This window comes from Molossus molossus, unplaced genomic scaffold (genome assembly GCF_014108415.1).
Source record: "Molossus molossus isolate mMolMol1 unplaced genomic scaffold, mMolMol1.p scaffold_m16_p_20, whole genome shotgun sequence".
Classification (NCBI taxonomy): Eukaryota; Metazoa; Chordata; class Mammalia; order Chiroptera; family Molossidae; genus Molossus; species Molossus molossus.
Window position 1 is genome coordinate 47,020,204 of NW_023425356.1, and position 15,965 is coordinate 47,036,168.

General features: G+C 49.5%; 1 protein-coding gene across 2 annotated transcripts in view; it reads right to left on the minus strand.

Moving 5' to 3' along the window:
- PAPPA2 (pappalysin 2) overlaps positions 1-15,965 on the minus strand; it is a 208,972-nt gene that overhangs the window by 46,774 nt on the left and 146,233 nt on the right. The window contains exon 17 of one of the 2 annotated variants that reach the window (XM_036273420.1): positions 9,331-9,337. The exons of the other annotated variant lie outside the window; for it this stretch is intronic. Within the exon in view, the coding sequence (XP_036129313.1) occupies positions 9,331-9,337 (7 nt within the window). The remainder of the gene's footprint in view (positions 1-9,330; positions 9,338-15,965) is intronic. 2 annotated transcript variants of the gene reach the window in all.

The following is a 15,965-nucleotide window of genomic DNA, read 5'->3' on the forward strand; positions in this document are numbered from 1 at the left end:
TGGGTTTTCTTTCAGCCTGGCATCTTAGAACAGTCTCACACCTACGTGCCCTGGGAGATGCCAGGTAGCACGGACTACAGAGTTGTCACACACTCAGGGGACCACCCAGGAGGGATCTGAGGGTCATGGGTGTTACTATGGTGATATAATTGAAGTTGCTAATATTTATTGGTTCTCCAGAGAGGGGAGAAAATGCAGCTGTGTGGATCTTCTTTTCAAACACAGGCTCTCACCCTGAGCTTCAAAGGGCAAAGGGCCTTGCTGGAGATTTCCATGGTCATTTTGTTTGTTTACAAGTCGATTTTTTTCCTTGGAAAGCGTTCATGGCTTTCATCAAACTCTCAAAGTAGACATGACTCAACAGTGTCCTGGAAGACTCGCCCTCGCTTCTCATGCAGACACATGGCCTCCAACCAGAGAGGCTGCGTCGGCGGGGGAGCGTGGTGAACAGAAGGGGATCTCGCGATGCAGAATTCCATCCCACTCCCCTTCGGACTCCCTGCCGACGTGAAGATGCTTTCCATTTCGCTGTTTCAGTGAATCTACTACTGATCCAAAATAATCCTGGGTACAGATAAGCTTGTGCTTCTAAAATAGAAATAATTCTTTGGCCACTGACTCAGCCACATGGCGGCCTTAAATTGTTATTTTCCAATTTCATGATGCCTTTTGTAAATTTAAATATGCCCAGCATCCAGGTACTTTTAACTGACCACTGTATATGCTGTGCAATGCCTCATGTACACTTTCCCTGTGTACTAATTTTACATGAGTGTACCATTTATCACATTGGTTTATAAATGTGCATCTCTGTTTTCCTCAGTAGGTTGGAAGCTTCCTAAAGACAAGGATTTGTATTCATTTTTCTTTTTTTTTAATTCAGAGGAACTAAATAATATCTGACTGATGTTAGGAATTTATTAAATATTTGTCTAAATTAAATCATTCAACCCAAATTCCCAGTGTGTTAGGCTCATTGTAGAGTACATTATATATTTTAACCAACTGAATTCTCAGAATATTCCTAATAAAACAGTATTGTTATTCCTCTTTCACAAAGAAACACACTCGGAGATGTTAAGTAATTTGCCCAAGGTCCTATGGCACAGAATGCATTTGATTTCAATTAATTTAAATAAACATTAATAGTTTAACATTTTAACAATATCCACTTAGAAAGAAGTGAAGAGAAGCTTCCTTTATTATTAAAGAATCCCTCACACCATTATTCCCAGGAACCCTTGAGGATATAGATCTGATTTCACAACTGAATTCTCTAGCACTGATGTTCACGTGGACGTAGGTCTACTATCTAGTAATAATAAATACTATTTGGGCCCTGGATGGTTTCGCTCAGCGGTTAGAGCATCGGCCTGCAATCCAGAGAGACCTGGGTTCGGTTCCCGCTAAGGGCGCGTACCTCGGTTGCAGTTTGTCCCCGGCCCTGGTTGGGTCGTGCAGGTGGCAGCCACTCGATGTATCCCCTTTCATGTTGATGTTTCTCTCTCTCTCTCTCCCTCTCTCCCCCTCCTGCTCTATCTAAACAAAAAATGAAAGAATGTCCTCAGGTGAGGATAAAAAAAAAATAATAATAATAAATACTATTTGAAGCTATGTTACAGGTGTCTGGCAAGATAACTACATTCATTATTTTACTGAATCCCCCAAACAGCAGTGAAAGGTAAACAGCATTCTCCACATTTCAGAGGAGCAAACTGCTCCTGAGAGATTTAAAACTAGCTCAGAGACCCACAGGAAACCTACAGACAGGACTTGGAGCACGCTTAATCCGCTACCGAAACCTGTGGCCTTCTGCTGTGTCGGGTTTAATCGCCCCTTCGAGGCTCTATGGTCCACTCTGAGCAGTAAGAGCATCTCTATCCTGCCCAGCATCCCAGACTCCTTTCTCTTGGTGCCATATCGATCGGTGTGGCAGAAACAGAAGACTAATTTCAAACGTTTGTGTCGAGTAATACTTCCCACAGATGACATGAGACGGATCTCAGTAGCCAGCTCAAAGACTCTTCCATAGGAACACACCTGTGTACCCACCATGGTAACCGTCACCCGGACGACGACACAGAGCACCACCAGCCCCACACTCCCAGGTGTCCGTTCCCAGTTCACCCTCCCCCCTGCCCGGCAGTCCACTCTTCTGACTTTCGTCAGCATGGATTCGTGTAGGTACATGAAATAACACACTGTGTGCTCGGGTATGTGGCTTCTTTCCCTAATGGAAGATGTCATCTTACAATCTCTTCCCAAATGTATTTTCAGTGAAGGGTCTGCCGTTCTGTTTGACCATAAGGAAGCTCCTTTTCTTTTTTTTCTCTCCCCTCTCCTGGACTGGACACTCGACTCTTCTTTCCACTAGAGGTTGGATCCCCCCAGGGATTCTCTCCTTGGCACTACTTCCCACAGACACGATTCTTCCCCTCCCTCTGCTGAATGGACATCCCCCATGGGGGAGAGCAGGAGATGCCCCGACATCAGGGGAGAGGCCGGGCTGCAAAGCCTTGCATGTCAGAATAGTGAGAAAGAAAACCCTTGCTTGGCCAGGACGATACTGTTTTGATTCCATGTGGCATTTTTCCCTGAACTGGTTGAAACGCTTCAGCTAGGAAAACAGTCCTCCCTTCCCGTGCCTGGAATGAGGACCCATTCAACAAGGTCGAGTTCCTATCGCCACTGCCAGTGTAATAACCTCGGGGCGAAGGGAGAGCTCAACGTGGATGGCGCAGACCAAGGTGGGAGTAGCCGATGGTGCCCGGACATCAGGGAAAGTTCTGAGCTGCAAACCTCCTGAATACCGTGAAACGAAGGAAGGGGAGAGCTGGAAGGTAGACAGGGACGCGGCATCACAGTGGCCCTGGACCCCACAGACCCCACAGACAGCATCGCAGGCGGGTTGGGGGCGGAGAGATTCTGACTCCCTAGGAAATCCAGTTCCTTTCCGCAGGGGCTCCTGGGCCCACCCGACGTCACGGCTTCTACAGCGTCTTCTCCCGTGTGCGGGGCTGGCCCCTATGGCCCTCTCTCCCAAAGCCTGCCACAGCTTCTGCACGGCACTCCGTCCAGTGACCCTTCATGTCCCTCCTCAGAATTCTCACAAAGCATCTGTTCCTCGCGCCCAATGACCAGGCTGTCTCTCTGGCTCCACGTCGGTGCCTGTCAAGGCTGCTGAGGGCACTTGTCCTGAGCATCCATGGTACAGAGTCGGTACCCGAACGCCATGAGCTGGTCCTGGCCATTCTGCACATACCTGTGGCAGGAATTCAGAGTGTCCTGGAGCCCTCCCGCCTCTGGGAACATGGTCTCTGCACAGGCCCTGCAGAGGCCTGGAGCCCTCCCCCCTCCGGGAACGTGGTCTCTGCACAGGCCCTGCAGGGGCCTGGAGCCTCCTGCCTCCGGGAACGTGGTCTCTGCACAGGCCCTGCAGAGGCCTGGAGCCCTCCCCCCTCCGGGAACGTGGTCTCTGCACAGGCCCTGCAGAGGCCTGGAGCCTCCCCCCTCCAGGAAGGTGGTCTCTGCACAGGCCCTGCAGAGGCCTGGAGCCCTCCCCCCTCCGGGAAGGTGGTCCCTGCACAGGCCCTGCAGAGGCCTGGAGCCTCCCCCCTCCAGGAAGGTGGTCTCTGCACAGGCCCTGCAGAGGCCTGGAGCCCTCCCCCCTCCGGGAAGGTGGTCCCTGCACAGGCCCTGCAGAGGCCTGGAGCCTCCCCCCTCCAGGAAGGTGGTCCCTGCACAGGCCCTGCAGAGGCCTGGAGCCCTCCCCCCTCCGGGAATGTGGTCCCTGCACAGGCCCTGCAGAGGCCTGGAGTCCTCCCGCCTCCGGGAATGTGGTCCCTGCACAGGCCCTGCCGAGGCCTGGAGCCGACACCATTCAGGACGCGCCAGCAGAGCCCGGCCGCCCTCCTCGTTCCTGGTGTTGAAGAGGGACCACGACGCTTTCAGTGAAAACACCGGCTTAGCCACCGTGACCCACTCCTTCACACAGAGCGCACGCATTCACAGCAAGTGGCACTCTCAAGTCATGGACGTGGATATGTTCGCATTTCAGAGATTGATGGCACTGGACACCGGACCAAGGCACACAGGCAGGTCCCCACCGGGACAGAGATCCGAGGCTTCTTTGATCATCCCGATACCGGTGAGAACAGGGCTCCTCCATGGAGTGGAGAGAAATGCACTCCAGGGACCCACGCGTGGGAGGTGAGTGCAGCACTACGACTTACTGAGCTGGAACAAGCACAGAGGACTGTCCCCAGGTGCCCGGAGTCTGTGTCTCAGCCACGCCAGATGTCCAGCTCTGTCTTACTGTGGAAGAAGGGCCAGCTTTGTCTTCATCAAGCCCAGGAAAGGGCCAGGGTCCAGAAATTCTGTGCCATTGGTTCAGTCCCTGCCAGAGCTCAGTCCAGTCCAGTCTCTGTCCCCGGCGGCCAGCTCAGCCTCTGTTCCCGGGGGCGCCGCACTGCTGTACCCAGACCGCCCTCGGAGCAGCACCTGGCGCAGCTTCCAGGCCCTACTGGGAGCCACGCTGGAGGCCTGTGTTGGTGCCCGCACTGCCGGGGGCCCGCGCTTGTGCCCGCACAGCCGGGGGCCCGCACAGCCGGGGGCCCGCACAGCCGGGGGCCCGCAGGGCTGCCATGGAGGGAAGGGGAATGCGGGATGACGGGACGACGCAGGAACAGGTGTGCTACCGAGAGGCCTCGGTTACACTCGGATGATGTGACCTCAGGCTTCGGAGAGACCAGGTCCCTTTCACAGTCCTCTGGGGGCTTGTTCTGAGCCCGCCCTTAACCAATCCGGTCTTTTGCCCGGATTACCCCCCTTTACGGTGGCTGTCTTGGTCCTACTACTGTGCATGCCTCAAGGTAGAGGGGCCTCCCCCTGCAGCATCTTGGCTTCCACTGCGCATGTGCCCCGCAGAGGAATCCCCCTGCCCCCTAATCCCAGGGCCAGGCTGGGTGAGCTCCTACTGTCCGACTCCCTCTGCTCCTTTCCTGATTAACGTCTGGCTGCCTGGGCGAAGCCCGGTGCTCTCCACAGGGAGCATCCACTCCCCACTTGTCAGCTCCCCGTCTTCTGTGTCCCAGAGGAGGAACAGAGGCGACACGACCTCACTTTACAGGCAGGAAACTGTACATTAATAACCACCAAGTGACCTTCCCAAGGCCATATAGCAGGCAAGTCACTGGCTAAAGTAGGAACAGAATTCCGTTTTGAAATCCTGACATAACGCCCCTACCATTAGACCTGTGGTTTCCAAATGTCATTTGTAGACCGATCACGTAGGAGCCATTTGAAAAACAACTTAGACTGACAGGTATAAAGAATTCGATCTCCTGGGCTGACCTAATACCCTACATTTTAAAACTTGCCAGCAGTTTTAATATGTAGCCAGGCTGGCAAACTAATACAAATCTATGCTAACAAAATGAAGCCACGGGTATGAAGATCAGGGGGCGAAACCACCCACCTAACAACCTTGGTTGAAAGGGTGGGTGCTTAGCAAAGACCAAACAGCTGCAGCCAGGCGCCGTCCGGTGCAGATGGTACCGTGAGAACCTGGGGTAGAAGACGTTTGTATTGTTCCTCCCTCCAGCTACTCCAGACAAATCACCACCGTTTCCAAGTTCGAAGATGCGCGGTCCAATTCCCAGAACTCATGGTGACCACCTAGAGCTGAAAACCCAGCTGCGCCCTTTCTGCTTTTTATATCTTTGCCAGAAACGAAGATCTTGTCATCAGAGCTTGGCTGAAAGTTTGATTGATGTTGCTTCAGGCTCGCATGCATCTACCCCATCTTTCTGTCACCAAGGCAGGGTTTTCAAGAGTAATATTTATTTTTCACTGGAGAAAATAAAAGTGTGATTGTTGACTCCAAAAGACTGCTCAGGTCTCTGCTGATGGAGGGCGTCTGGTGTGTCTAGCTAGCTCCTCGTGAACAGTTGCGACGACAGTCACTGGGAGCAGGAGCACTAAGTGCTAGGCGCTGTGCAGAAGAATATCTATCTCGTTGTATCCTCAAGCCTACCCTGTAGGACTCCTATCTCCACACACACTCCTCCTCAATCATCCCAGCTCAGAAAGGTTCCGCCCTCTACCCCGCTGCTCAACCTTGAAACTTAGGAGACGACCTCGATTCGACTCTTCTTCCAATCTTACCTTTCCCCCAAGCACCATCTAATCACATCTATCCATCAGCAAGTCCTCTGAGTGTTAGGTCCCAAATAGCTCTGGAGCCTGTGCCCAGTCCTCATGCAGGTATCTCTGTGAGTGATCACCCAGGTGCCCATCTCTCACCTACAGCCTTGTCACCCCACTTCTTTGGATCCCTCCTACCCAGTCGGCAGACACCAGCCAGAGGAGTATTTTATAAAAACAAATAAATAAATTAGATCATGTCATTCTTCTGCTTAGAACATTTCAGTGGCCTCCTGTTGCATGAAAAATAAAATCCACACTTTCTCTCTTCTCACTATGAGGTCCTGCATGACGTGGCCCCACTGTCCCTGACCTCGCGTCCTAGGACCCACTCATCTGCTTCAATGCGTCTCGTCCACGCCAGACTCAGAGTCCCAACTGCAGCCAAGACCTTTGCCCACACAGGACGTTGGTGCCGTCTCTGCTCGAGACGCGTGCCGTTCTGCCCTTCTCCCGATCAGCTCTTCCTGCTATCTAGCTACTCCAGAACATCTTGAGTTCATGTTCTGCTGTTTCTGGGCTTTAATCAAGAACCTGTGTATCTTCCCTGCAGAGCTTACTCTGTAATCTCTGCAACAATTTGGTTTTTAGTAACCATTGCCTGCCTACCCCACCGGAATATACGCTTGGTGAGGGCAAGACCTTGTTTACTGTTATTTCTTCAGTGCGCAGTATAGCGTCTGCTATGTAACAGGCACTGATAAACATGGGTTCAATGAATGTTTAATGTTTATCCTACAGAGGAGGTAGGTAAGGTTGAGAGAAGAAAAAGGGCTTGCCTGGGGTTATGTAACAGGTTAATGGCAGAGCAGGGGTGAGGACAATGATCTGATGTCATAGCTAAGTCCTAATATGTAAACACACATATTCCTAGAACTAGAGCTGCAGATAAACCACCTCCCTCGACCCAGTGCTGAGTATCTCAAAGCCCCACCACGTAAACTATCCCTAAGAGGGAGATTCAAGGGCAAGGAATAACCACATTATTTCCATAATGTACATAGAAAACTGACGTGTTGATTGACTAAGCGTCTTGCGTGACACATGGTCAGTTTCTAAACTGACATCGGAAGCCTCTTCGCGCAGACTGTAGCTGAGCCCCGCATGGCACATGGGTGGTTCCGGGAGCAGCCTTGTGGGCGTCCCCAAGGAGCCAGTTAGAATCTCAGGCTCCACCCCAGAACCTGCCTTCTGACGAGATCCTCAGTGATTCCCACACAGATGAAGCTTGAGAAGTATTGATTGAGACCATTATAAAAGACACAGTCCTCTACCCCAACCCAGACAGAAACATCAGCGCCGCCAAACTTCACGCCAGTGTCTTTGTAACGAACTGCAGACCTGTTTCCCCCAGCCAGCCTCCGCAAGGAGAGCAGGCTGACTCCACAGGGCTCGTCCACAGCCCGTCGTTGTCACCCTGACCTCTAACACCAGGCCTTCGATGTCTCGCCCAGTCCCCTGTACTGGACAAGAAATAGTATCCACAGCCCCATCCCACGTCGGCTTTGCCTTCCATTCCTTCCTGCCACGCAAAACAGTGCCCCTTACGAAGCTCCCCTCCTACGTGAACTAGAGCCTCCCTGCTGGAATGAGCAGCTAACCCTACAAATGTGTGGACAGCTCTGCCCTTGAGCCTGGCCACCCCACACGTCTGTCTTTACACTCCGCTGCTCACAGTCGCAGTGATGCCCTGGCCCCAGGTCTGAGCACGGAACTCAAGATTGGGGCCCATCTCCCCCTCTCTGTGCCACAGACTCAACTGCAAACTCTCAGCCTCCTCACTTCAAGGGTAATAGCCCCCACTTAATCTCTTTTCCACGAGTCTCCTGGCCTCTCTCCTACATTCCACACAGTGGACAGGGTGATCTCCCTACCAAATGTGCTCAGGCACCCCCTGGATCTGAAAGACATCGGGGTTTCTCTAACGCGCGCAGCACAAGCATCCATGGCAGCTCTTTGCATTGCTCTGCCCCTCAGTGTGTGCGCGAGGAAGTGGTGCTTGTGCTGAAATGCAGGGCGAATGGAGTCCAGAGAAGGGCCCGTGCATGGGGAATATCTTGCCTTCCCAATCCTTCATCATTCAGCCATTTGTCCACGGACAAGTTCAGCCAACAAACGTGCACAGAGACCCCAGCGTGTGCCCCTTGGGCTCGGCAGCGGTAGAAACAAATGTTAATGCGTAACAAGGAGCTCAAAGGGGGCCACCGACACTGGGGACATGACGGGACAAGGGTGCAGGGAAGGAACACTTGCATGTGAGTCCGTTAGGTAGACAAGGAGGAGAAAGCACGCCAGGGAGAAGGAACAGGGCGTGCAAGACCCAGACGTGGGACAGGCAGCAGGTGTTCGAAGCCTTGGCCAAGAGCCTAAGCAGAGAAAAGAATGTCCATCCATGGCCCCTGTGACGGGGCAGAGGTGGGGCAGGGCCAGAGTCTGGGGGAGTTAGTGGGACAAAATTCTGGCAGAAAAAGGCCACACATTTTACGAACTCCATTTCAGAGGGCGGGCTCTCCCACTTACAAGAAATCCTTTGGTCGTCTTCATAAAGTTTGCAGCTCAGGGATCCCTCCAGGTGTGGCTGCATCCCTGGCTCCTGGCCAGTCCAACTCACAGACAGTGCACTAGAAAGTGTTGACAGTCTGTACACAGAGCCACGCCCTCCCCTCTGACTCCCCTGGGAATGAGCTGGCCAGTCGCTACGTGTCACTGTTACTCTTCCCGGAACCAGAGCTCTTTGGACGGCTCTTTGTCCAGAAGCCACGGCGATGATAAAACCTAAACGCACTAATGAGATATCAGAACTTCTGGAAGGTTGTGACACACCTAAGGGCTTTAAAATTCACAGAGGTGAGCCCTGGCAGGTTTGGCTCAGTGGTCAGAGCATCAGCCCAAAGACCAAAGGGTCTCGGGTTCTATTCCCAGTCAAGGGCAAATAAAATAAAATAAAATAAAATAAAATAAAATAAAATAAAATAAAATAAAATAAAAATAATACAGTTGACATAGGTGAGCCCTGTCTCTGCAGTCCTCCTGTTCATTCATCCCTCATCAGGGCTGGAGTGAAATGGCTGATTAATCCTCTACTGGCCAATTACCCTTGACTGAGGAGGAAGAGTCAGAGGTCACAGTGGTCCTCAGCAGGCTTTTAGGAGCTGCCCTCCCTGGGTGAGCCCCTCAGGAAGACAGTGGAGCAGAGCGGTGCAGACCAGATGGTCTGGAATCAGGAGACTAATGCTCAGACTCCAGCTGGGGTTCTTCATAAATCTCTGACTTTTAACTGATTACTCACCCTTTCCCAGTTTTCCTATCTGAAAAAATGGGGATAATAATAGCTCCTTTATAGGGTCATCAGAAGATTATATAAGTTAGGTTTTTACAGAATATGATCCAGTAAATGCTCAACAAGCAGCAGAAATCATTAGCTCTGATGACCAAAGGATCTACTCAACCATACTCCCCTCTCCACCCGACCCCTGCCCTGTGTGTGCGTGTGTGTGTGTGTGTGTGTGTGTGTGTGTGTGTGTGTGTGTGTGATATGAGTGTGGAGTGTTATCTACTCAGTCTTCCCACCCTAACGAATTCTTCATCTTTTGGTCCCACCCAGAACCCAGCAGGAGACGGTCCATGAATCAGTTTGGCGTGAGACGGTCCGGCCACTAGAGAACAAAGGCAGAGGCATGGCGCTCGCCCCCAGGCTGGGGAAGGCAGCAGGAGCCTGAGACAGAGGCCAGGCAGGAAGAAGCAGCCAGAGAGGGCATCAGGGAGAAGAGTTAGGGGATGAAGAACATCCTGTTGACTTGTATAGAACAAGCCAGTGTTTCCTCCTTCTAGATTCTAAAAACTATTTCTTTCTGTCCTGAACTGGCTCAGCGGTTAGAGCGTCGGCCTGCGGTCCAGAGAGACCCGGGTTCGGTTCCCGCTAAGGGCACGTACCTCGGTTGCAGTTTGTCCCCAGCCCTGGTTGGTCGTGTGGGTGGCAGCCACTCGATGTGTATATTTCACGTCAATGTTTCTCTCTCTCTCTCTCTCTCTCTCTCCCTCACTCCCTCCCTCCCTCTCCCTCTCTCTCCCTCCCACTCTATCTGAACAAAAAAATGAAAAAATGTCCTCAGACGAGGATAAAAATATATATATATATATATTCTGATTAATAGAGAAATCATCAATATAAAACCAAAAGAGAGGAAGGACAGTTGTACAATAAGATGCTCCCTAGACGAGGACTGAAGGTCACAGGAAAATTTATGAGCTCAACAAATGCTGCGTTTCAAGTGGAGGCCCGCAGGCCCCGCCAAGGCCGGCAGCAGAGCGCGGGCCTGCGTTCAAGGGCGCCTCTGAGTGGCCAAGGCGGAGCGTACGTGCAGCCCTCGGGGCCGACAGAGGCCGTAATAAATGATCCTTCAATGCAAGAGAATGGAGGATTCCAAGGATAAACCTCGACTGTATTTCCTATAAACACTAATTATAAAGCCAGACAATGTTTCAATAGGAAAAAAGCAAACAAATTTCTATTTCTCATAGATACATGCGTGTACATGGAGATTATAGTATGTCCCTTAATCGACAAACATAGTACATGTGTTTACATAGATATACACACATATGTACATAAGTTCAGCACCTATTCATATACATTTTGACACAGAGCTTAAAAATTAGGTAAAGTATTTTACTGACTTTTAAACATCACAAATGCAGGACACTTTAAGGAGTTTCATCAGCATTAGCCCTGACCGCACATGTCATGACCCTCGTCATGTAGTAGGATAAAGCCAGGTGGACCTCGGAGATTCAGCTGTGGGCTCCAAAATCAGAAGGGCTTACAGATCCAGCAATGTCTCCAGCACACGGCCCTCCCTGTCTCCTCCACCACCCTCATTTCTGAAGTCCATCCAGCTCTGTCTATTTCATTTCCATTTCTTTCCCCTCAACCCCCCCCCCCCCACCTCGCCTTTTCATGGTCTACTGGAAATCTCTCTGCAGTATCTGGATAACTCCGTGATTGACAGTGGGATGAAATGAAGCATTCAGAGAGCGTCCTGATTTGGGGAGAAAGTGCACATTTAAAGAAAATTAATAATCTTCCTGTTTTGATGCGTGTGTGCATTTTCTTATGGGCAGGGTTAATGCGTTTCCCCCGCAGGTCTGGTCACAGACATTCTGTGCCTCCCACTTGGAATGTTAACCTCACTCTTTCTGGTTTCTGTGTCGTTCTTCTGGGAGCGACCACGGTTGGGAGACAATAGCCACTGATGGAAATGTAGCTGAATATATTCCTTGTTAGAGAAGGTGACCTGTTCACCACACCAAAAGCGACCAACCTGGTTGAAACGCTGCTGCTAGAGGTGATGATGATGACGAGGATGTAAACAGAAAGCAGCTACTGGTGCCCTAAAGCCTAAAGCTTTGTATGAGTAAAAACTGTGTCTGGTTCTTTATCTCTGTGATCTCAGTAAACCCTCACAAAAACCTGCAAGTACTCCTATGTCCTATTATCTTCATTTTGTAAATAAGAATAGTGATGATCAATAAAAAGCAGTAACTTGTCCGAGACCAAAGAGCTAATAAATAGCAGAGATGGAATTCAAATTTAAATCTCACCGACCCTAGAATCTGTAGAATTAAATGCTAAGCCAAGAGATCATTCTGGGACTAAGGAAACTTTTCCTCGGAATTTGACCAAATCATCTTCTTTAGAAGTTTTAGGAAAGTTTTAACTTAAGAGTTGAACTCAATTCCAGAAATCTTTTAAAAGGTCCCATAATTCTGTCTTCGAGGAAGACCCGATTCAATTCTTCTCTTGAGTGTGAATGGAGAAAAATTGACCAAAACCCATTGAGAGGAAGAGAATAAAACCTTGGCCGTCCATTCTGAATGGAAGTTCTCTGAGTATAACCTTAAAGTGCCCCCTAAGATTATGCTCAGGCAGTATTTGTGCTTCTAATATATCACTGCTTCCTTTTCATCCCCTGGTGGTAATACATTGTTACACCTCACTCATCTCAATGTTCCTGTAACCAAGTGTTAACTCTCCTCATTGATTCTATTGAGACAGAAAATCAACCATGGACTTTTAGGGCTAAAAAGCATTCAAGATGTTTTATTTTACAGATGCGGTAAATTAAAAAAAAGAAGGCCCATAGAAATGCAGTAATTTGTCAAGCTTGAAAGTCATAGTAGGCAACAGCATGGACTTTGGGGTCATTATGATTTTAACACCAAATACTGGCAAAACTCTGAGTCTCGGTTTCCTCATCTGTAATAGGGGATAATAATAGGCTGAGATGTACTGTTACTATATTATATCAAGTTATAGATTACTATATCATAATAATGATATTATACTGTTATTTGTTACATAGTAACCTGTATTAGTGCCAAGAGAAGCACACATGGTACATAGGAGGAATCAACATCACCATCATTATCACCGACCCAATGGGACAGAGCCCAGACTTCATACTTTAACTCTGCCCCCGCGTTATTTTTGTGCGTGCACACATCTCGTTCCAGGGCCACCCAGGCCCTCCCCCCAAGTCAGATCAGACAAACCCCACTGGGGAGGTTTCCCAACCAAACATTCATTAAACAGTCAATAGTCACAAGATGAGGCCAATAGGAGGCTTATTTATTGCATTCTTGACCTAGATGTGTGTTTACAGAACTTAAATAGATTTATGTACTTTGGAAGAGCTGATCCCATGGGCAACCCTCAGGAAGGACGGCTGTTTACAATTGCTCTCAAGATCTGAGATGGCACCTTGATGGATGACCTATAGAGGGAGAGCCTATTTGAGTACAGTTAGAAGACTGCGCAGTAATTTAGAAGTCAAAGTCATTATAGACCCTAATGAGGTTAACTTAACCTTCACACATAAAAATAACACCTAATGAGAAAAAGGTAACTATGAGTGTGAAAGATAAGTGAGACTATAATATAACCTTTTTTTTTTATAGAATATGTTTAACACATTTATTTTAGCTTCCTAGAAGTCAGGGTAATAAAACAAAGAAGTGATTAATAATGAGGTGGAAGTAAATTGCATGGGAGAAAGGGCTTAAAGGAAAGAGAGAGAGAGAGAGAGAAAATTATAAAATATGAACATGAAAGAATTCCTGAAAATACCTACACTTCAGTTTCTTTGGAGTTACAATTCTGTTTTTCCCTCTGTTATCTACAAAAATAAATAAGTCTCAAAGAAACATGCAAAAATCTGGCATGCAAAAATACTGCTACACCGATGTTGAAGAGAGACAAGCATCATGCTGGATTTTTTTAGGAAAGTCAAAATCCCTTGATGATCCTGTTCTCACAGAAACAAAGGTTTCCCTAGACAGGTGCTTCTTGATTTGAGGCTGAATACTGGAGTGACTGGGTCCCACACCCAGAACCTCTGTTGTAATTGGTTTGGGGTGTGAGCTGGACATACAGATTATTTAAATTTTCCCAGATGATGCTAATGGGCAGCCTGGGATGAGAACCATTGCTCTGGGAAGCTTCCTGAAGGTCTGATCCTTTTACTGTTACTCGTAACTTTACAGAGTTGTGCTAATCAAGCTTAAATGTCTGTTGAGTAACTGAAATTAAAATTGTCTTTGGAGAACAGCCATTCCTTCTGTGTTGCTGAGACAATTGCTAGAAGAAAAACATACATGTATATCTTTAAAGTTTTCTTCCACTCTAGAGCACTTGGAATGGAGACCTCTACCATTTTATAGGGATCTCCAAATCCCCCTCTCCTTCACCATCTTTAACATCAAAATCCTATCATGATTTTTTTTTATAATTTCCATCTTTTCATCCACTCCGAAAGCATTTATTGAGTAAATAAATAAGCAATAAATATAATAGCCATTGGGCCCAAGATGCCGAACAAATACCCATGGTCTATTGGAGAATATAGACAGATAATCAGACTGCTTCCACTCTGTGAGGTGAATGGTGTTGTCGGGGAGGTTCTGTGTGCAGTGGGAGCCCCCAGGAGGGGTGCTTCCTACAGCCTGGGGCCATCTGGTAGACTTCCTAGATAAAGTCACCCCTGTGCTAAAAATAGGGGAGCAGGATTTGCTAAGCAGAAGGTGACTGTCGGGAAGAGCTCTGGGCAGAAGGAACAGCATGTGTGCAGACCCAGAGGCAGGCTGACCAAGGCGCAGACGAAGGCGTGAGGAGTCCGGGAGCAGCAGAGCCTTCGCTGCAGAAGGCGCTGTGTGTGCCGGGGGAGGTGGTCTCCCAGGGAAGAGGGTGAGCGATGAGGCTGAAGGAGTGATAGATACAGTGGCAGAAAGGCTGGTCCATCCAGCTTTATGGAGGGGAATACTATCTTGGATTTGTGACTTTGGAAGGTCGTTTTTGCTGCCAAGTGGCGGATGTATTGAACAGGGGGAAACTGGAGTCAGAAAGATCAGTTCAGAAGAGAAAAATGATGGTCCTGTTGCAGAGAGTGGCAGCAGGAATAGGGAGACATGGGCATATCTGAGCGTCAGTAAGATGATGACACCCCGTGGAGCTGACAACTGATTTGATTGACAGTGAAGGTCATTGAAGAGTCTCTGGTTATGTGCAGGTTCCGGGACCAAACCAACCACACAGAACACAGAAGAATGTGCAGACTGGAAAGCGGTTGTAAGACTGTTTTGCACAGAAAGGGTTGAGGTGTGGGTGGGGGATCCACGTGCCCCATCCACCGGCAGTTGTCTGAAGGGCTAATGGCCCTTAAGGAAGAAACTAGAGAGAAGTAGATTTAGGAATCATCTCCATGTGAATGGTAGTCAAGGCCATGGTGTAAATGAGTTTCACCCCTAACAAGTGTGTACAGCAAGAGAGAAAGTGAGCTCAGAGAAACCCCAACACTGAAGCAATGGGCAGAGTCAGAACAACTAGCAAAGGAAATCAAGGAGAGACAGAGAAGGAGGAAAATCGGGGACTGAGATGAAACCGGACCAAGGAAGAAGGTTTGAGGAGGGTGCAGCCAATCGCGCTGTAACGAAGAGCCCGGCTCCGTTGCTGGTGGAGGGCTGCCGCCGGGTTCGAGCTCACCAGCTCCCGACTGTGGCCGGCCTGTGAAAAGGCCCGGGTGTTTCCCCGTCTGGCTCCAGCAGACAGGTCACACCATGCGAACACCCTCGGCCAAGCCCCACTCTCCACCACCACGAAACCCCGAGCCATCTCTCCCCCTGACCTCTCAAGCCATTTGAAGGTCAACCTGGGATTCTTAGTTCTCTCCCCAGAAAGCCTCATTATGTGAGGAACACACCTTTTCATACTCGCTTGGTCTGTGTGTGGTACTGTTAGTTTCACATCCAAACCAAATTCGGGGTGGGAGGGGCCATCCCCCTCTCAGGCTGACCACAGCATAAACCAAGAGCCCCGTGTGAAGAACACGAGGTCCGAGAAGAGCCACTGCCTCTGGCGTCAGGCAGGCCCGTGGCAGGCCCTGCGCTAGCAGAGGGGGAGGAGAAACCCGAGTCAGCGCCGGGGACAGAGAAGACGGCAGGTGGAGACAGTGAGTCCAGACAACTCGTTCAGCAAGTTTCACTATAAAGGGAGGAAGGAAGACAGAGGCAGCTGCAGGCACCATGGGATCAAGAAAAGGCTCTGGTCATTGGAGTTTAACATGGGAGGGGCCAAAGCACAGCGAAAGCGTAGTAACCAGGTGAGAGGAAGGGAGAGGGTTCCAGGGGCAGGAAGGAGGAAGGTGAATGGATTGGGAGGAATTCCCAAGACGTGGCAGGCTGCTGAGCAACTGTGGGGGAATTCATTT